This window comes from Eretmochelys imbricata, chromosome 9, assembly GCF_965152235.1.
Source record: "Eretmochelys imbricata isolate rEreImb1 chromosome 9, rEreImb1.hap1, whole genome shotgun sequence".
Lineage (NCBI taxonomy): Eukaryota > Metazoa > Chordata > Testudines > Cheloniidae > Eretmochelys > Eretmochelys imbricata.
The window spans coordinates 7,281,926-7,302,582 of NC_135580.1; the positions used below are offsets into that span (position 1 = coordinate 7,281,926).

The window sequence follows — 20,657 nt, forward strand, 5'->3', positions numbered from 1 at the left end:
TGTGTATATAGACAGATCTTCCTGCTGCCCGAGGGGATCCCACACTCGCTTTTTTTGTTGTTGCAAAGCCAGCCCCTTCCTGACGTCACTTGCTGCCCGCATTAGCCCAGGTCTCCTCCACCACGCGGCGGGGTGAGATCGCTTTCCTTCAGCCCTACTGCAGCGGCGTTTGTCCCACTTGACCCTCGTTTTATTCCCTGCTGAGCGTGGGGCCCTGCCAGCCCCTCGGGGCTCCTGGGGTTGCCTAGAGAGGTGGGAGAGGCAGCAAAGTGACAGCCGGGTCCTGCCCGTTCATCGACCTACAGGACACGCTCCAGTGGGCGCAGAGGTGTTTCCTGGCAGCAAGCAGCGTCCTCGTGTGGGCATGTTGGCTAAGCTAGCGTAGTAACACACCACCTTTCCTAGTGAGAATTGAGGTGGGATGCGTATTTAAAGCGCAATCACTCTTCCTGGTCAACTCCATGTATAGACACGCTTAAAATCCAGGGTCAAAGTACCTCCTTCCAGTTTAGCTTAGTCCCCTCGCAGTCCACTGTTAGGACAGACAGCCGTTAGCGGTACGCCTAGACTGATGGGAAAGCAGAATCTGCAGCAGTCTGTCCCCACGGACATGGTGGTGCTAGTCCCAATTCACCATCACAGCTTCCCGGAAGGATCCAGGGGGCCGAGAGCGCGGGCACGGCAAGGGGAGGTCTTTGTTTCAAGCCTAATGTGTTTGAGAAGTGCCAAAGGAGCTAGAATTGAAATCAGTTTAACTCCACGGGCCGGCTCTCCCTACCCTTCCCGCTTCGAGAGGCCCTTGTTAAAGTCGAACGTGCACTATAGAAAAGGCGGATGGTTTCATTCATGAAATTTTTCTTGCACTTTCCCCAGTGGCTTTTTTTCCTTGATACCGATATGTTCTTTAGAACATGATTTACTGTCGTTCTGTCAACCTGAGGGCTAAAGATCCCCCTGGGAAAACACTGATTTCTTGTAGCAAATCTGTTTTAAGTCCATCTGTTTGCTGAACTTGTCCTGGCCTTGAACAGTAGCATTGCAGCCTTGAACCTCATCAGTCCATAACAGGGTGTGGGTTAGAGGTTAGGAGCCAGGAGGGCATCTGTTAACCCAGAAAGAAGCTAAGGCCAGTTTTAGATGTCTGTACAGAGACAATGAGACAAAAGTGCAAAGGCAATAAATTCTCCACTAAAACTGTTCTCTGCAGCTCAGCTCCCGAGAGCCTTCGAAGCCTGCGTTGCTTTGTTTGGGAATGCGCTAGCCGGCTTTCTTTTGTACACACTTTAAAACCCGTGGGTGCTGAGCAAATGTGAGTTAAATGCAATAAACGTTGATGGAGAGCATGACCTCCAAACCGAGACAGTGTTTCCAAACCGTAACACTGATTGCCTGGCTCTCGCAGCTGTCACAAATTGTGCGGATCAGTTAGGAGCTGGGAGAGCAGGTGAGCAGGAGCCCAGCTTGCAGACAGCACCTTATCTACTTGAAAAATGTGGCTCCAGCATGTAGATGGCTGACCCCCAGGGCCATGTGCGTGGGGACATGCAGCATAATGAGAAACCTTCTTGCAAAGCCAGCCTGAGCCGCGTTTGTAACGGGTTAGTGGTTGGTCAGCGGGCAGTATCCTCTGTCCCCGCACACAGCAAAGTCCCACGGGCCTGGTCTATGCAGGAATGGTTCCTCGGGCTGTGGTTTTCCGTGAAGGACACCAAAGGAGCGCAGCCCCCTGGCTCTGAGTCGGCTGTAGCTACTTTCAGTGCGATTCATTGCAGCTCTGCGCTTCTCCTAAATAACGGCCCAGCACCCTGGGCAGATACCCCACGGAGCAATGCTCTGCTGCTAAACTTGGTGCATTCTGGGGTTTTTCTTGTGGGGTGTCGTGGGACCCCTCCCCGAACTGACTGGAATTCTGGGACTTGCATCAGGCTAAGAAATTCCCATAATGCCTTTCCTGCCTTCCCATCATTCCACCGGCTTTGACGTGGCAGCGGGTCATGTCGTGAGAGCTCCTCTTCTCCTGCATTTGCTCCAATAGCTGCTCGTAGATCTTTGCATTCGGGGGGCTCCTGTTAAAACAGGACAGGCCGTGCTTTTGTCCCAGGGCAAGGGACTCCAGGACCTCTGGAGGGACTAGGCAGAAGCATATGGCTGCTATAATGGTGTCTGGTATGTGAATTTGACATCAGCTGGCACCGCAAAGGGGTGCACCTAGGTGTGTGCCAGCATTTAACCAGGGAGGTGACACCCGGTCAAGATGACCCCAGAGTAGTGGAGGGCATGAGCCCGGTCCGGTGTGAAGCAGTGCAGTGTGGGATAGCAGCGGGAGGACTGCCTGGCGTGGAACAGTTGATTTGTGTCCACATGAACCTGATCCCGGGATAACTCATTCTGGAGTAGTTATGCCGCTTCCAAAGTGGATTAATTCAAGTGGGTTAAGATGCCAAATATACTGGGAAAAGAACTTGTGTGTGCGGACACAGGACCATTTATACCGAAAAGAACTAAAGCAATATAAGAAACCAACTTTCTAGTGTAGACAGGCCCTCAGACAGCCAGGCTGTAACCGTTGTGGGGGCCAGCCCAAGGCTGGGGTTGGTGCCTTCCAGGACCTGGTTCTGCCCTCTGGATATAACCTCCTCAGCCCCAGCGTGGCCAGTCCTTCCTCTAACGCCACACGGCGTGGCCTGCCCCGGGGCGCTGCTCTCTGTCCGCGGGGCGCCCAATCCCCTGCTAAGGCAGGCTGGGAGAGTGGCCCACATTTTCCCAGCGTGCCCCAATGCAGGTAGGCAGGAGGGTGGGTGTGGCCAGGTAAACCCAGCTCCCCAGTGCTAGCGGGGCAGCGGGGCTGCACCTCACGGCGTCGGCGGGAACTGGGTCCCCGAGCGTGTGGCGCCCCGGGCCTAGGCGGGGCGGGTCCTTGCAAGGGACTGGCCTGCGCTGGGGAATGCCGCTGAGTCTGAACGCGGCAGCCAGCGACGGTGTCGGCTGCTGTGACACCGAGCCTGGTTCAGACACCAGCCTAGAGCAGGGCGCTCCGCTCCCAGCCTCCTCCCAGCGACCTGGCGTTCGAGCCCCAAGCTGGGGCGTTACTTGTGGCTGGCCAGCACCATGCAGGACGGGCCGCTCCTCCTCTGTGCTGCCCGCTCCTCCGTGCGCCGCGTCCCGCCTGCTCTGACGACGCTGACGGCCCCGCGGTGCAGCCCAGGCCCCGGAAGTACAAGAGGCTGGTGAGCAGGAACGGGCGTATGGACACTGGGCTCCTGTCCCCAGCCGCAGCATTTCCACCATCCAACACACCAGCAGCCGGGTGGGCCCTGCCCCGCTCCCCAGCGCTGAGCGATGCACACGGGTCTCGCACTGCTGCAGGGCACCGCTCCGTGATGAGCCAGACGCTCAAGGGAGGAGAGGATCGATCAAGAGCTTCGCGCCTAGAACATGCCGTCCGTGCCCAGAGCACCAACCCCTGAGACGGGGAGACTGGGCAGAGCCAGCTGTGTCCTGGCCTGCTCAGAGAACCCACCGGGAGCCCGGTGCTCTTCCCACCTCCCGTTGATTGGCGGGCCAAGGGCTTTTCCTTCAGAGCCGGCTTCCCCTTCCCTCCCTAGGGACTTGCTCAGATTCAGCAGCAGAAAGACGCACCGAGTTGCAGAGCCCGGGTCGGCTGACTCAGGCTCCGGCTACGGGGCTAAACATCCCAGTGGAGACGTTCCGGCTTGTGCTGGAGCCTGGGCTCTGAGACCTGCCCCCATGCCAACAATTTTAGAGCCATGTCTGAGCCTCAGCCAGCCGATCCGGGCCAGCCGTGCCGTGCCTGTACCGGTGGGTCTGTCCTGCGCCTGCCTGTGGTGTCCGTGGGGCGGCCATGGGGGCGGCTGTCAGAGTATTTCCCGAGGAGGCCGAGCTCAGGACGCTTGCACCGGTCCCTTGCCGTCTCCTTGGCCATTTTTTCAGTCCCGCTTTCCTGACTTTTCAAGGTCGTTTGTCTCTCCCTAGGGAAATGCGGCCAAGCCCGATTCTTCCAGCTCCCTGGCGCTGCGAGCCCTGCGTGGGGTCTGAACGGCAGCACCTTTGCCCTTGTCTGTCGCCTCCCGCTCCCGGCTCGCCCGGGGCTGGGCCGCTGGAACTGGGAAATGAATGGAGGGAGGGAGCCGTCTGGACAACAGGGATCCACGAGGCACGATGTCACGGAGTGCCAAGGCGTGGCAGGGCGTAAGAGCGGCCACACGGGGGCAGCCCAATGGTCCATCCAGCCCCAGGGCCTGTCTTCCGACAGTGGCCGGTGCTGGGTGCTTCAGAGGGACTGATCAGAACGGGACAATAATCGAGTGATCCATCCCCTGTTGTTCACTCCCAGCTTCTGGCAGTCAGAGGTTTAGGGACATGCGGAGCATGGGGTTGTCTCCCTGACCATCTTGGCTAATAGCCATTGGCGGACCTGCTCTCCATGAATTACCTAATTCCCATCAGTGGCAGGCACAGGGCTAGAACCTAGACTGACCCCTCCAGGCCGATTGCTCTGGCTTGGCTTTGCCCGTGTCCACACTAAAGATCCACATGGACGTCGCTTTGCCCATGACTGGGGTGGAGCGAGGGCACAGGCCCCAGTGATGCTGCTCCGCCGCTGGCTCAGGAGAGGATCCAGTCCCAGTCAGACCCACCACGGGGGGATTTCCTGACTGGAAGGAGCTGGGCAGGGTTGGAATTTGGGCAGTAACAGGGTCTGTGATCTACTCACAAGTTTCTTTTGTGACTGCAAAGCCGCCTCCTTCGTTTGCAACTTAAATAGCTCAGCCCCCTTATCAGAGGGGCCAAACCTTTAGTGCTCCTCCCAAGGGGTTATTGATCCTCAGCCAGCGTGCTCAGAGCAGGCCTGGATCTCTCACCTTGCACCGCCCCACGCAAACGCCTTGTCTTGGGGGGAGGAAGAAGGGGTCTCTAATCTCGGCGTGCTCAAGTCCCAGCAATGGCTTTTCCCTTTCGAGGGTGACACCGTGATCTCCAGGGTAAGGCATGCGCGTGGGGGGTGGATAACAGAAAGCTTGGCCAGGAACTTTGCAATGGCCAAAGTGGACAGGCATTAGCCGAACAAGCGCTGGCCACTCTGCAGTGGGGAAGGGGAGCCCAGCTCCCTGCTGCTGTCCCTCCCGGGATTTTGTTTCTTTGAATGTGATCAACGCTTCTTTCGCCCTCTGCTGCAGGACTTTACCACCCTGACACATTGGGCAATGTGCCAGCCGGTCCAAAGGTGAAAGGAAGCGTCTATAAAGAGACAGCTCCTTCTCCTTGAGAGAGACAGGCAGAGTTTGCGGAGGGATTCCCCCGGCAGCTGCAAAATGAGCTCAGTGCAACACCTGGCCACCGCTGGCATCTGCGTCTACCTCTGCCTTGCCGTTCGCCTCGCTGCGGCTCCTGTGTCTCTAGGTGAGAAGCAAACTTTCCACAAGTCTGATCTGTACAGCGAGGCGGCTTTTCAGCTGGAAACCTCTCTGCTGTTTTGTCAGACGGGTGGGTGTCTTGTTGCACTAGCTAGGGGGCAATGCATAGCACAGTGAGACTCCCTGAAGCAGCCAGCTAAACTTGGGCGGGGCTGGGGGGGGTCGACCTACTGATCTGCTGTCCTGGCCGACGTTTGGAAGTGGGGGAAGCTTCACCTTGGGAGAGGGGCTTGTCTTTTAAAGGGGGTCCGTGGAGCAGATTTGCTCTCCCTCTGCTAATGCTGAGGGCACCCACTGCCAACACCTTGCTGCCTTGGTGAACGAGTGCCCAGATGCCAGCAGCAAACCCAGGACAGCACGCCACAAACTGCGGCTTCTTCACTGCCCGAGCACGGCACCTTGTGAAGACAGGATGATGTAGGGGCAGAGCTCACTGCCCGAGCACTGCAATCCTCCTTGTGAAGACAGGATGATGTAGGGGCAGAGCTCACTGCCCGAGCACTGCAATCCTCCTTGTGAAGACAGGATGATGTAGGGGCAGAGCTCACTGCCCGAGCACTGCAATCCTCCTTGTGAAGACAGGATGATGTAGGGGCAGAGCTCGCTGAGACTGGTGGTGCATCGTAACAGTGCATGGGCGGGTGGGGAATCCCTCATATTCCAGAGTTTGATGTAGGATCAATAGAGTTGACTGGTAAACACAAGGGAGACGTACAGAGAGGTCTGGCTTGACAAAGCCCTGGCTGGGGTGATTTAGTCGGGGATCGATCCTGCTTTGGACAGGGGGTTGGACTAGATGATCTCCTGAGGTCCCTTCCGACCCTGATCTTCTAGGATTCTATGAAGCCCATCTGGCCATTCTGCAGTGCTCCCCAGCGTGCTGAGGGGTCTAGCTGCAAATTCTTTCCTTGTTTGCCCTGCTGTGGTAGCCAGGTTGGTCCCGGGATATGAGAGACGAGGTGGGGGAGGGAATCTTTTTTATTGGCCCACCTTCTGCTGGGGGAAGGGACCAGCTTTTGAGCTTGCACCGAGCTGAAGATGTCGTCTGGGGAGCTGGAAAGCTGGTGCCTTCCCCCAACAGAAGATGGGCCATAAAAAGAGATTCCCTCCCCCACTTTGTAATTCTCTCCTTGGCAGAGATAGAGAAGCTGCTCCTGCTTTCTGGGCAGGTTCTGGAGATGAATAGCGGGTAAGGGGTTAGTCGAGTCCGTCAATAGCTATTTGCTTGTTACAGAATCGAACAGGTCACCGGGGTTGTTCACAGCCATTGACAAGCAGCAGCATCCCCTCTGCTTCTGTGACACACACACTTCTTTCCTGAAAACAACGAGGAGTCCGGTGGCACCTTAAAGACTAACAGATTTATTTGGGCATAAGCTTTCGTGGAGAAAAAACCCCCTTCTTCCGCTGCATGGAGTCTTTCCTGAAACATCTGTCAATCCCTTAGGGACCGTCACAGGCTATTGATGTATGGAGCTTTCATGAATGTGCCATGGGAAAGCAGGTCCTGTCCCACCGGTTTCTGCTCTAGACTTGTCGGGGTCTCTGCAGGCAGGCAAGACCCTTGTCTGTAGCCTTAGGGCTGTCTTCGGCTGTTTACCCATCGTGCTAAGATCAGGGTTTTGGATCACTTGGCTCGTGCCGTGATTGGAGGAGGGGGCTTTCCGATAACGGGTCTCCAATGCCCCCGCTATTTAGCAGCAAGCTGCCTGTGTCTTTCAGGGGCCACGGAAATACACGCGCCTTTGGGCTCTCTCCGGAGCCCGCTCCCACCTTAGTCCAGCTCCGCCGTTCTCAAACTTCCCTGCACCCACACCCTTCTGACAACAGAAATTACCGCACAAGCCTGGGAGCGGGGACTGGAGCCTGAGCCCCACTGCCCGGGCGATGGGGCTCGGAATTGGGCCCTGGGCCCCAGCAAGTCAGAGCCAGTCCTGGCGACCCCATTGAAATTTGGCGTCCCGTCCAGCTGGGTCCAGGGCTGCCGCGCTGGGGAGGAAGGCTCCAGGCTGCAGAGAGTGAGGCTGGCATGGGAGGAGGCCAGCTGGGGGGAGGTTGTGACAGAGCCTTGGCCTGCCCCACGGGCCGCCCCAGCCCGGCTCTCCCCACTCCCAGGGTGCAGGCGCTGGGGGGCTAAGCCGCTGCGTGGCCGTGGAAGCTGGCGTGGCTCCAGGAGGTCTGTGACAGTTGACATCAGCCAGGAATTTGGCCCAGTGAAAAGCCCCGAATTAGGGGGGAAAGAAGAGAGAGACTGACAGTTTATGTAGGGCCTAGACAAAATCAAAATTGTGTGCTCTCTGGCTCCCCCTGCAGGCTGTGTTGATTAACACAACCTGCTGGTGCCGGTGCATAGGGAGGGGATTGTCTGTTGTTTAACTGAGAGGGAGCCGTGGATCGTGCTGGCACTTGGGCCTCACCTAGAGCAGAGACGAGGGGCCCCGTGGCGAGAGGGTGGGGGCACAATCTCCCCCCCCTTGCACTGTGGGAGCCTGGTGCCGCGGCTGAGCCCAGCGCAGTGGGAAACGGCCCGGAGGCCGGCCTGATCAAAGCCCCGTTGGCAGCGTTTGCTCTTTAAATCTCCCCACGGGAGCCTGCTTTTAAAATCCTGCCCCTGCCCCTGCCCCTGCCCCGGGACATGCCACCCGCAGGGAAGCCCCCGACGGGGAGGAAGCCCCAAATTCCCAGCCCCACTCTGGGTGTTTCCAAGCACTGAGGGGCAGCGCCAGAGGAAACCCGGCACAGCTGGTGCTCGGGGGGGCTGTTTGGCCCTGTGTTGCCCTGGTTCTTTAATGGCACAAGGAGCCCTGGGTGGGGCTGGAATCTGGGCTTTTCCCTGCGTTCCAGCTCCCAGGAGGTAGGAACACCACAGGGGACCAGATCTCCCATCATTTCAGTGCCACGGGTGACTCCCGGCACCCAGATCTCACGCAAAACCCCCAGTGAACTTGTGTGCCTGGGCACCGCTGCGCTGTCTGCTGGATGGAACTGGAACTGCTCATCTGTGCGACATAGACCCTGTACTGCAAGCAGCTCGGGTTGATTCTCCGCTGGCCTGAGCTGTGGGAGCTGTCTCCCCCAGGAAGGTGCAAGTGGCCCTGGTGTGTAGCAGGGTGACCGTGCTGGGTGGGCTGTGCTGACGATCCAGACCCTGAGCAAGGGGTTCCCGGGCTCGGTTTGCTGTGGGAGGCGGCTGCAGGCCCAGGGCCTGTCTGCAGCGGGTGCCGAGTTACCTCCCAGGAGCAGGACTGTGCTGGGGGGTAGGAGGGCCCTTCCCAGCAGCTAGACGCCGGCTTAGCAGGATCAGGGGCTAAAATCCTCACCCGTCTCGGGAAGACCTGGAACTGTCTGTCCTGGCACAAGGGTCCTGGTGGACATTGCCTGGACTCCCACCCCACGGGAAGCCCCCCGTTCCGAAGCAGGCTGCCTCAGTCACGCTGGCTCCCGTCTGCTCTCCCAGCCCGGACGGGGCGTGCCGTGGCTCAGCCGAGCAAGGTGATGTGGCTGGTCCCCGCTCACCCGCAGCCCGCCCGCCCCCTGCTCCGGGTAGGAGGGTGTGCTGCGTCCAGGCCCTGAACCCCGCGCTCCCCCTGCCTTTCAGAGGACGAGAAGGCCCCTGCCTACTGGAACGAGAGAGCCAGGAAGACGCTGGAGTCGGCACTGAACCTGGCACCCGTGACCCGCCGTGCCAAGAACATCATTCTCTTCCTGGGCGATGGTGAGTGCTGTGCCCACCTGCTGGCACTGGGTCCTGGCACAGCCGCGGCACCTGCAGGGGGCTCCCTTTACCCCCTTCTAATCTTGCTTGGCCAGGGGAGCCCAGGGCTCCCTGAGGGAACAGGGGGTCTCTGTTTAACCCTTTGTGCCAGGTGGCTGGAGCAGATCACGGCGCCCAGCTACAGCAGGGCAGGGGTGCTGCCCAGGGAGACACCATTGCCATGGCTGCCCGGTGCCCTGCCACTCAGCTCACCGTGGGGCTGCTGTGTCCAGCCACCTGCCGGCCCTCGCGGAGCTTTGTCTGCAACAGGGACCTGACCCACGCGCTGGGCATGGGGCAGCGTTAGCCGGCAGGGCCTGGGTGCCTGGGGAGGGGCCCTGGGACCTGGCACAAGCAGGGCCCTGGAGTGAACGCTCCAAGCTCAGCCTGGTCGCTCTTCCCTGCCGCTGATAGCCGAGGGACCAGCGATTGCGGCTTCTCTGCCCCTAGATGGTGGCAAGGCCTGGCCGGGAGGGCTCCTCTCCCCACGGCGCATCTGGCCAGGGGTCCCGCCCTGTGCCTCAGTGTCCCCAGCAGCGGCCTGAGGATAGCGCTGCCCTCGACAGCGGCAGGGGAGGGTGAAGGTCACCGTGCACAGCCGTGGCTGGCTGTTTGGAGGGGCTGGGTGCGGCCGTGGTGCCTCGGCTCTCCCCGGGGGGGAATGGGGCTGGCTCGGGGCGGGGGGCAGGCAGTGACCTGGCAGCGGGCAGAATCCTGCCAACTCTGGGAGATCCTTCCTGGAGTGAGGGATGGGGGGGCTGCTTTTGTCCCAGCCCCCTGGGGACCCCCACCATCGCAGCTGTAGCCCCTCCCCTCAGTTGTCTTATCTCTCTCCTTCCCCCCCCCCCACCCACTCAACCAGGCTCTGCAGCTCTATTTGCAGGGACCTTTAAAGGGCTCTGCCCTCCCCTTCAGCCCTGCCCGGCTCTGCTCTCCCCTCCCCTGACCTTGTCTGCTCCCTCCCTGGGCGCTGATTGATGCCCCTTGGCCCGCTCAGGTTCTGGCAGCTCCCTGCTCTGTAGGTCAAGCCGTCATTTCAGCAAAGCAAACCCTGGCGCGGGCAGGGGCCTGGGCCTGGCTAGTGTGGTCAGGGAAGCTTGTAACTCCAGGCGGGGCCTGCGAGTCGCTCCGGGGCGCTGGGTCGTCACAAACTTGGCCCCGTCCAGCCGGAGCCACCTATGCCAGGATCCAAGATAAAATTCCTCTCCTAGCCATGGCCCATCCCTGTGTGCTGGCAGGCCAGGTCCGGCTTGCTGGCAACACTGAGCACTCTGCAGGTTCCGAACACTCAGCCCCGGGGCAGGCTCAGCGCCCCACGTCACAGGTGGGGAAACTGAGGCACGGAGGGGGGAGTCGGCTATCAGAGCTGGGAAGCAAATTGAGCCACTTCAGACCCTGGGCCGGTGCTGAGCCCACTGGGCCGCATGGGCCCTGGGGTTACGGCAGAGTCTGTGAGAGCTGGTAGCTGTACAAGGCCTTTGCCCCGCCAGCGCACAGTTCTGAATCCATCCAGCAGGGGGCGCCGGTGCAAGCGTGGGATCAGCATTCTCAGCCCCCCGGCCGCCCAGAGAGCGCGCCTTCCCCGCAGGCAACCTCCTGCCCGAGCAGCACCGTCTCGCCCGCTGGCCCCGTGACCTGCCCAGAGGAGAGGGAGCCTCGCACGGGGATGGGGGTAGTGGGGGGAGTCTCAAGACACCGAGCGGTGGGTGAAGGGGGGGGGAGTTTAATGAAGGTGTCGCTGGCTTCTGGTGCAGCCGTGGGATCTGCCAGGGGTCTGGGTCGCAGCCCGTCCCTTGGGATGCTCCCGGCAAACAGCAGAGACCGTGTGGCTGGGCCCGTCCTGCCACGGGGCACACGGGGACGGGGTCTGCTGGGCATCTCCTGCCAGCCCCAGAACTGATCCAAGAGGCAGCTCAGCAGCGCCCCCTGCTGACCGATCCAGGAGCGGCAGGGACTGGCTCCAGGCTGCACCCCATTAGTGCCTGGGGTCAGCCCCTGGCAGCTCACAGGGCTGCGATGCTAATCCTTGGCTGGCGCTGGGTTTGCAGGCATGGGGATCTCCACCATCTCTGCTGCTCGGATCTACAAGGGGCAGCTGGCGGGCGGGCCCGGCGAGGACAGCCAGCTGGCCATGGAGACCTTCCCCTACGTCGCCCTCGCCAAGGTGAGTGCCCACCCCAGAAGGTGGGGCATGGGGCGCCTCTGCCCAGGGGGAGAGAGCAGAGGACTCTGCAGCTGGCCCTCAGCAGAGCCCTGGGGTGGCTCTGAACTAGCCTTGGCATCGGGCCAGGCCTAGCCCTCTGCCCCCTGGGCACCCCTCTGCCCAACGGGCTCACTGCTCGGCTCTAGAGGCTCCATCCCCCCAAATGCTCTGGGAGCCGGTCCGTCAGCGAGGGGAAAGTCGCCACGCAGTTGACACCCCGCAAGGGGTCGGCCTTCTCTGCCCTGGGCAGCTGGCGTGAGGTACGGTGCCCCAGCGTGGGCCAGGGAGGGAGGGCCGAGGCTGGCGTCCCTGCTGGCAGGCCCCAGGGAGGGAGGGTCTAGGGAAGTCGGGGTACAAATGAGAGCATAGCAGGGTGTTGGCAGGACTGGGGTGAGGGGGGCCAGGAGTTGGACTGTGATGCGATGACAGCCGGGAGGGGGAGATGACTTCAGACCCAGACTGCGGGGAGGGAGCTGGCCTGGGGTCACCCCACGTACCGTGCCCTGCGCCCACAGGCCATGTTCCCCTGCGGGAGGGAGCTCGCAGACGGGCCCTGGGCCTCCCCCCGTTGGGGCTCTGCATAGCAGCTGGGAGCAGCCCTCTGGGGATGCGGGGGGTCCCAAATCCCCTGGGCATCTGGCTCCACGGTTCAATCCTCCCGCCGGGTGAGACACCCCCGGCTGCCCAGGAACGCTCCCAGGGCACGGGCTGTTCCAGCCGCCCCCAGGGCCCGTTCCTGGCCCCTTGCTGCCTTGCAGACGTACAACGTGGACCGGCAGGTGCCCGACAGTGCTGGTACGGGCACCGCCTACCTGTGTGGCGTGAAGGCCAACGCCAAAACCCTGGGGGTGAGCGCCGCCGCCGTCTATGGCAAATGCAACACCACGTGGGGCAACGAGGTCTACTCCGTCCTGCACCGGGCCAAGCAGTCGGGTAAGAGAGCACCCTGGGCTCGAGCTGACCCAGCCCAGCTTGGGGCACAGTGTGCCCTCCTCCCCGCCTGTGCCCCCTCTCCTGTAGCCATTGGCACGACAGAGCCAGGCTGCCTGGACTCCTGGCCCTGCCCGCTGGCCCCAGCCTGGGCACGGATCACCCCCTTCCCTTGCATGCAGAGGCTGCCCTGCAGAGAGCGGCGGTAACCCGCCCTCCCCTCTGGTGTTGCAGGCAAGGCGGTGGGCATCGTGACAACCACCCGCGTGCAGCACGCCTCTCCGGGCGCGGCCTACGCCCACGTGGTCAACCGGGAGTGGTACAGCGACGCCGACCTGCCCAAGGAGGCCATCAGGCAGGGCTGCAAAGACATCGCGTACCAGCTGGTGCACAACACAGACATCAACGTGAGCCGCCGGGGGCAAGGGGCCGTGGCACTGGGGGGCAAGGGGCCAGGGGCCTGCAGCAGGTGCTTCCCGGCCCTGCAAGGCCAGCTGGTGCTCAGCCCCCAGCAAGCCATTTGGGGGGCAGGTGTTGCCTGCCACATGGCTGGGGGTAGGGGAGAGACCTCTCCAGAAAGCACAGATCTTGTCGCATCCCTGTGACCTCCCGGCATCCTGACCCTGCCCAGCTGGGCTGATTTACACCCGGGCACTGAGCTCACAACTCCCCGATATACCCCGGCAGGCCATGAAGGTTCAGCCTTCGCTTCTGGCTGTTTATTTTTCGGAGCCCTTTCCCGCGCCCAGCTGGGGCATTGTGGGGAGGGGAGCAGGGGATAGAGACGGCTCCTCCCCTGGGGTCCGTGGGGCAGGTGTCACACGTGGAGGAGCAGTTATGGGGCCCTGCTTTCCTGCTGGGGTGCCTATATCCCAGCCAGTGGTTTGTCACGACAGCCTGGATGGGGCTTCCCTGACAGCAGGCCCGTGCACTCCCCATGTCGGCCAGAGGGGGTGCTGCCGACTCCCCTGCCAGGGCTCTGGTCCCCCATGCAGGGGGCTGAGCGCTGGCTGTGCCTGGCCCATGGGGGCGTCGGGGCACGCTGGGCTCCGATCCACTGACAGCTGGGCTCCCCGCCCTGTCTGCAGGTGATTCTGGGCGGTGGGAGGATGTACATGACTCCCCGGAGGACCCCGGACCCCGAGTACCCGACGGACCCAAAGCAGAGCGGGACGAGGAAGGATGGACTCGACCTGGTCGAGAGGTGGCTCAGTGGCAAGGAGGTACCAGCTCTGCCAGGGCCCCCGAGCAGAGGGGCAGGGATGGGGGGTGCAGCGACCCAGCCCAGGGGCAGCTCCTTCACTCGGAAGTGGTCCCGAATGCACCCAGCTGGATCTCTACGGGTGTGGCATAGGCACTGTCCGTGTGTCTGTCACACACTGAGCACCCATGGGCATGCATGTGAATTACATGCAGTGCGGGTGTAGGCGGGCCTACGCTCCGGGGGGGTGTACCTGCCCCTGGGGGGCAGGTGAGCACGTACATGTTGGCAGAGATGCACTGGGCGTGGCCTGGCTGAGCCGTGTCTGTTCTGGTGGCAGGGGGCGCGGTACGTCTGGGACAAGAAAGGCCTGGACGCCATCGATGAGAACTCCACCGACTACCTCCTGGGTAAGGGTGTCAGCTGGGCCGGGCAGAGCCGGCCCGTGCTCCTTGGCCGTTAGCCGGGCTTCTCCGTACAGCGACGTGGGGGAACGAACCCCAGCTGGGCAGGGCACTCTGGGGCTCGGTTCCCCACTGCAGGGAGCTCCCTGGCCCGAGCAGCAGCCCCGCCGCGGGCAGGAGGGGGCTGGAGTCCGAGGTCCATGAGACCAGTCCATTGGGGACCATCTCATGTGTGAATTCGCTGCGTTCAGGGACCCGCTCTGCCTCTGCGTGGGGCTGGCCCTCAGAGCCGCATACACCCCACTGCTGCCCCGGGGGCACAGAGAGTGCCAGCCCCTTGGCACTGCCAGCCCGGCCAGGCTGGGATGCCAGAGAGGGAACCAGCCTGTAGCCCCTGAGTGCCCACAGAAGGGCAGGGGGCCGGGTTGCTCACAGCTGTCCCAGGGGCTAGGGGGGTGTCGGGCCCGGGTGAATAGGATCTTTCTCCCTGGGCCGGCCCCCCAGCAGCACTGGTACTGGACAGGCCCTGATGCTGGCGGCTCATCCCGGCAGGTCTCTTTGAGCCCAAGGACATGAAGTACGAGCTGAACCGCGACGCCGGCACGGACCCCTCCATCGTGGAGATGACGGAGAAGGCCATCCGCATCCTGCGCAGGAATCCCCGTGGCTTCTTCCTCTTCGTGGAAGATGAGTCACCCCGTGGAGCCGGCCCAGCCCCTCCTGCCGGCTGAGAGTGCGGGTTCCCCTGGCCCAGCAGGAGGGAGTGGCACGGCCCAGGCGGGCATTCGGGCGGGTGGGAGGGGAGTCTTGGTGTGGCCAGGGGCGAGTTATGGGCCGACCCGTGATTAGTGTCGCCAACTTTCTGATGGCAGAAAACCCAACACCTCTGCCCCGCCCCTTCTCCGAGGCCCCACCTCTGCCCCGCCCCTGCTCTGAGACCCCGCCCCTACTCACTCCATTCCCCCCCCCCATTGCTCGCTCTCCCCCACCCTCGTTCACTAGCTCGTTTTCACCGGCCTGGGGCAGGAGTTGGGGTGCGGGAGGGGGTGAGGGCTCCGGCTGGGGCCAGAAATGAGGGGTTCAGGCTGCGGGAGGGGGTTAGGCTGCGGAGGGTGAGGGCTTGAAAACCGGACGCCTGGCAACCCGACCCGCGATGCCAGATCTCTGCCCCAGTGCCCGGGGGCAGCTGCCAGCCCGGTGCCCAGGCAGGGGAGTGGAGCTGGAGGGTCGGGGCCTGATGGGCGCTCTCCCCCTTCTGCACGAGGCAGGATCGACCACGGGCACCACAGCAGCAGGGCCAAGCAGGCGCTGAGCGAAGCCGTCATGCTGGACCGGGCCGTGGCCCACGCCGCCCGGCTGACCCACGCCTCGGAGACCCTCACCGTGGTGACGGCCGACCACTCGCACGTCTTCAGCTTCGGGGGCAGCACGCCGCGGGGCAACAGCATCTTCGGTGAGCGGGGGGCTCCCGAGGGGCTCCCGGGGGGCGCGAAAACCCTCAGGACTCGTAGGTCACAGGGCAAGTACCCTCCCTCCCGCTCTGCAGATGCCCCTCACTCCTGACCCGCAGCCCCCTCCACCCGTGCCCCTCACTCGTGACCTGCAGCCCCCTCTGCCCGTGCCCCTCACTCGCGACCCGCAGCCCCCTCCCCCCGTGCCCCTCACTTGCGACCCGCAGCCCCCTCCCCCCGTGCCCCTCACTCGCGACCCGCAGCCCCCTCCCCCCGTGCCTCTCACTCGCGACCCGCAGCCCCCACTTCCCGTGCCCCTCCCTCGCGACCCGCAGCCCCCTCCCCCTGTGCCCCTCACTCGCGACCCGCAGCCCCCTCCCCCCGTGCCCCTCACTCGCGACCCGCAGCCCCCTCCCCCCGCGCCCCTCACTCCCGACCCGCAGCCCCCTGCTGTCCCAGGCCTGGTATCTCTAAGCCTCAACCCCCACCCATGGTTGTTAGCTCCCTTGGGACCTGCCATGGGTTCAGCTGCTGTGGGCACTGAGCGGTGGGTGCCACCCTTGGGCGTCCTGTTATGGCCATGCAATGTGCAGCACCCGGCCGGGAGGGGGTTGTCAGTCTGGGGCTGCCAGCTGAGGGTCTGCTGACGTCTCCCCGTGTGCATGACAGGCCTGGCGCCCAAGAAGGCCGAGGACAAGCGGTCGTACACCAGCATATTGTACGGCAACGGGCCGGGCTACGCCATCGCTAACGGGAGCCGCCCGGATGTGAGCAGCCTGCCCATCGGTAAGAGCCGCTGCCCGCCCCAGCTGGGCCCAGAGTCCGCCCTGCCGCCAGGGCACCCAGGGGGAGGGTGCTGGGCCCCTCGCTCAGGGCGGTGTGTGCCAGCCCCGAGGCACCGGGGAGGAGGCGCGGAGGGTCACTTTGTCCCACGCTCGCCTCGCCTGAGCCCGCCAGTTCCCGCCACCAGCTTGGGGGCACCGGGGCTGGGGCTGGGGAGGCATCGAGAGCTGCCGGGAGATGGTCTCGTGACTCACGACCCGTCTGTCTGTCTGGCTCCCCCCGTCGCCCTGGCAGAGGACAAGGATTACCGGCAGCAGGCGGCCGTGCCCCTGGACACCGAGACCCACGCCGGCGAGGACGTGGCCATCATGGCCAAGGGCCCCATGGCCCACCTCTTCCACGGAGTGCAGGAGCAGAACTACGTTGCCCACGTCCTGGCCTACGCCGGCGGCCTGGAGCCGTACCACACGGGCCCTGAGTGCCTGGCGCCGAGCTGCAGGTCAGGCAGCCCGGGCCTCAGCCAGCCCCCCAGCCTGCTGCTCCTCGCCCTGGGGGTAGCCTCCCTCCTGCTGACAGCCAGACTTTGATCTCTGCCAGGCCTGGGGGACCACCCTATGCCCTCTGCTAGCGGAGCAGCCAGTGCCCCCCAGGCTGTGGGGCTGGGCGGGCCCCGGCCCTCCCCTGGTACCATGCGAGAGCGACGCTGTCGCTTGTCTGTGTATATAATTTTGTAACAGTCTCCTGCCCTCCCAGCTGCCCCGGAAATAAAATCTGCCACCATTTTATTATTACCCCTGTCTCTTATTTTGCTGGACGGCTCCCCACACCCTGAAATGTCAGAAGGCTCCTGATGGGAGCCACTAGCTCCGGGTACCTCTGAGTCAGGCTGCCCCGGAGTCCCTGGGCGCTGCTCTGGGACTGCTCCCTACGCAGCCAGGCAGGACTCTGGGGAAGTCTCCTCTCTGGGAGCAGCCTGTCTGCAGGACACACAGCTCACACAGCTTCCAGCTTCCTGGGTCTGACCTCGGAGCATTCAGCCTCCTCTGCCCTCCGTGTGCTTCCCACAGCAAGTCCGCTCAGGCGGGGTCCTGGGGAAGCCAGAGGGTCCTGCCCCCCAACTCTGCAGTCAGATGTGACTCTCAGCCCGCCAGTAAAACAGAAGGTTTATTAGATGACAGGAACAGGGTCTAACACAGAGCTTGTAGGTGCAGAGAACAGGATCCCTCAGCCAGGTCCATTTTGGGGGCCAGTGAGCCAGACAACCCCATCTGCACTTCACTCCATGTCCCCAGGCAGCCCCAAACTGAAACTCCCTCCAGCCCCTTCTCCTCTGGGCTTTGTCCCTTTCCGGGGCCAGGAGGGCACCTGATTCCTTTGTTCTCCAACCCTTTAACTCTCACCTTGCAGGGGGGAAGGGCCCAGGCCATCCGTTGCCAGGAAACAAGGTGTCAGCCATTCTCTGTGTCCAGACCCCTGCACACACCTGCCCTGTAGGGCTCTGCAATGATCATACACCCTTACCCCACCACCTAGATACTTAAGAACAGCCTAGGGGAAACTGAGGCACCCCCCACACTATTCAGAGGAAACATTAAGAAGAGTCCCGCTTTGTCACACAGGCACAGCAAGGCTCACAGCATCCTGGCTGTGTGGTACCCCAACACTCCTGGCACCAGCTCCCCCACGGCCCAACAGCTGAGGGTCTGCTACCAGCACCGGGCGTAGAGATGCTAGGTGTCCAGTTTTCAACTAGAACATCCAGTCGAAAAGGGAAACTGGCAGCATCCGGTCAGCATGGCTGACTGGGTAGCTGAAAGTCCAGTTGGCAACAGCGGGGATGTCAGGGCTCTGTCTGCACAGTTCCTGGGAAGCAGCAGCATGTCTCTCCAGCTCCTAGTCAGAGGGGCAGCCAGAGGGGCTCCGCGCACTGCCCCCACCTGCAGGCGCCGCCCCGAGCACCAGCTCCACAGCTCCCATTGGCCGGGAACGAGGTAACCTGTCTGCCCCCCGTCACCCTGCTGTGCCCTGATTTCCTCACCACGGCCTCTCGCTCCAGGGATTGACCCCTGCCGTGCCCCAATTGGGCAGGCTGGCAGGCTCTGCATCACCTCCTCCCAGCCCAGCTCTGCAGGGCTGGGAGGTGAATCCTGGGGGGTGGGAAATCAAGCGATGGGGGGGGACACAGATGGGGCAGGGGGCAAGCCTCTGAGGACAAGGCTGGGCTGGGGTGTTTGCTTTTCAGGGATTAGAAAGTTGGCAGCCCTGGGTGGAGGCGGGCGTTACTTGGCTGGAATCCCCTCCGGCCGTTACAGCCTCCCCACCCCTACCCCCATGGCCCAGTCATGACCCCTCCCCAAACGCCCTGGGCACGACCCATTAATGTGCAGCTCGGACCTCAGGGCGAGCGAAGCTTTTGCCTTTGTTTGCTTGGGAAAGGGGCCATGGCGGGGAGCGGGGGGCCACCTCTCCATCTTGCCGATTGTGTGGTCAATGCCACCGCTGTGTGGCTGGCTCCTGGCTCCCTGCCCAGCCGGGGCTCAGGCTGCAGCCGCGCTCGGAGCGCGGGACCCGTGTGGACGCAGCGTAAAGCGGCCACGCTGCGCTTTGTGGCCGGGCGGCGGGACCCTCGCCCCCAGATGAAACCAGGACCCCGGTGACGGCCCAGCATTGCTACTCGAGCGGTCTCTGAGCTAGAGGCTTCTGCCCACCCAGGGCTGCGGGTCAGGGATCGCTGCCTCGCCCCCGCCCGGCCGACCTGTGTCTGCACCAGCCTGGAGCCCAGCCCTGCTTTCACCTTGCCCGGCGGTGCCAGGGCTGTGTCTCAGCAAAGCCAGATTGCCGGGGTACGTGCCGTGGAGGAGGGCTCCCTGTGGGTAAGCGACAAGGCCCCTCCATGGGGGGCGGGGTGGCGGGGGTCTGACCCAGCAAGGGAGCAGCTGCCCTGAGTGCGGGCTACGGGGGCCGGTTGAGATCCCAGACCAGGGGCTCGGGGCGTTTGCGGTTTCCTCTGCTAGTCTGCCTGGATGAGTTCGGTGAGTCCCAGCTCAGCGCTGGGGTGGGCAGGTGCCTCCGACCCTCCACCTTCAGCAACGCTCACCCCCAGCCTGCCTGCTATTCCTCAGCTGGGTCCCCACACGCCGGAGGTGCCCCTCACTCCTGACCCGCAGCCCCCTGCTACCCCGGCTCTGTGGACACCCGTGACACAATACACCGTCCATGGGCACCCATCTGCCAGCCAGAGTCCCTGGCCCCTGTGATGTCTGGCCATTCCTCCCGCCTCCTGGGGCGGGCAGCCCACCAGCTCTGCAGCCTGTGAGTGCCAGAGGTTGCCCCCCGCCCGCCCCCCTGGGCTTCAGAGGCGGCATGCATCCGATGAAGTGAGCTGTAGCTCACGAAAGCTCATGCTCAAATAAATTGGTTAATCTCTAAGGTGCCAGAAGTTCTCCTTTTCTTTTTGCGAATACAGACTAACACGGCTGCTACTCTGAAACCTGCTTGAAGTGTAGAATTATTCCTGCGGGGGGGGGAGGCCCAGCGCAGGGCTGCTCCCTTCCCCGCCCTCAAAGCACATTACTCTCAGCAGGGGAGGGGGCGTCTCTGAGCTGCTGAGCTCCCCCCCCCCGGAGTGAGTCGCCCCCACTCCTGCAAGTCTGGGGGGTGGCCCCCACTGGAGCTGCCCCCACTAGGTCTGCAGGGAGGGGGGGCAATTAGAGGTGCAGGAAGGGTCGGGGGTGCCTTCTTCATCCGCAACCCCTCCCACCCCAACTTCCAAAACCAGGTGCCAGGGGAATATGAACCTCTTGGCCGAAATCAACGGTCAGCGGCTAACAGCTGCTCTGGGCCCAAACCCCTGCAACAGTCATGCCTATGGGTGTGGGGGCAGGGGCAGGGTGGGTGTAGGAATGGGGGTGAGGATGCGGGCATGGTGGGCACAGGGGTGGGGGTGCAGAAGGGAGGGGCAGGCATAGGGGCGCAGGACAGCAGGGGCGTGGGGATCTGAGCGGGGCTGAAGTGAGGATGCAGCTAGGGTGGGTGCGGGCAGGGCGGGTGTGGGGATGTGAGCGGGGCTGGCATGAGGTGGCAGGCAGGGTGGGCGCAAGAGTGGGGGGCACAGGAGGGCGGGGACCTGGACAAGGTGGGTGCAGGCAAGGCAGGGCAGGGTTGGTGTTTGGATAGGGTGGGTGTGGGCAGGGCAGTGGGGGCAGGGGTTTGGGGCGGGTGGGTGCAGGCAAGGCAGGGCAGGGGGTTTGGGTAGAGTGGGTGTGGGCAGGGAAGGGTAGGGGTGGGGTTTTTGGGTCCGGCGGGTGCAGACAGGGTCGGCTGGGTGCAGGGACGCGGGCAGGGCGGGTGCAGGAATGCAGGCAAGGCAGGGCTGGGGCAGGACTCGCTGCACGTCCACTAAGGAGCAGAGTGGGGTCCAAGGACCGGGGGGCAGGCCCTGCTGGTAACGCTGGCAGGGAAGTGATGATCTTGGCTATGGACCCATGCCCTGGCCA

General features: G+C 63.1%; 1 protein-coding gene across 1 annotated transcript; it reads left to right on the forward strand.

Moving 5' to 3' along the window:
• The first annotated feature begins 3,108 nt into the window (after positions 1-3,108).
• On the forward strand, positions 3,109-16,791 carry LOC144270387 (alkaline phosphatase-like). Its single transcript, XM_077826848.1, has 15 exons — positions 3,109-3,214; positions 3,994-4,209; positions 5,422-5,505; positions 6,573-6,624; positions 8,893-8,927; positions 9,034-9,150; positions 11,238-11,353; positions 12,151-12,325; positions 12,557-12,729; positions 13,411-13,545; positions 13,864-13,933; positions 14,480-14,614; positions 15,189-15,380; positions 16,048-16,164; positions 16,456-16,791. Exons 1-15 carry the CDS (start codon positions 3,109-3,111, stop codon positions 16,746-16,748), a joined length of 2,016 nt encoding a protein of 671 aa, XP_077682974.1. The 3' UTR covers positions 16,749-16,791.
• The last annotated feature ends 3,866 nt before the right edge of the window (positions 16,792-20,657 follow it).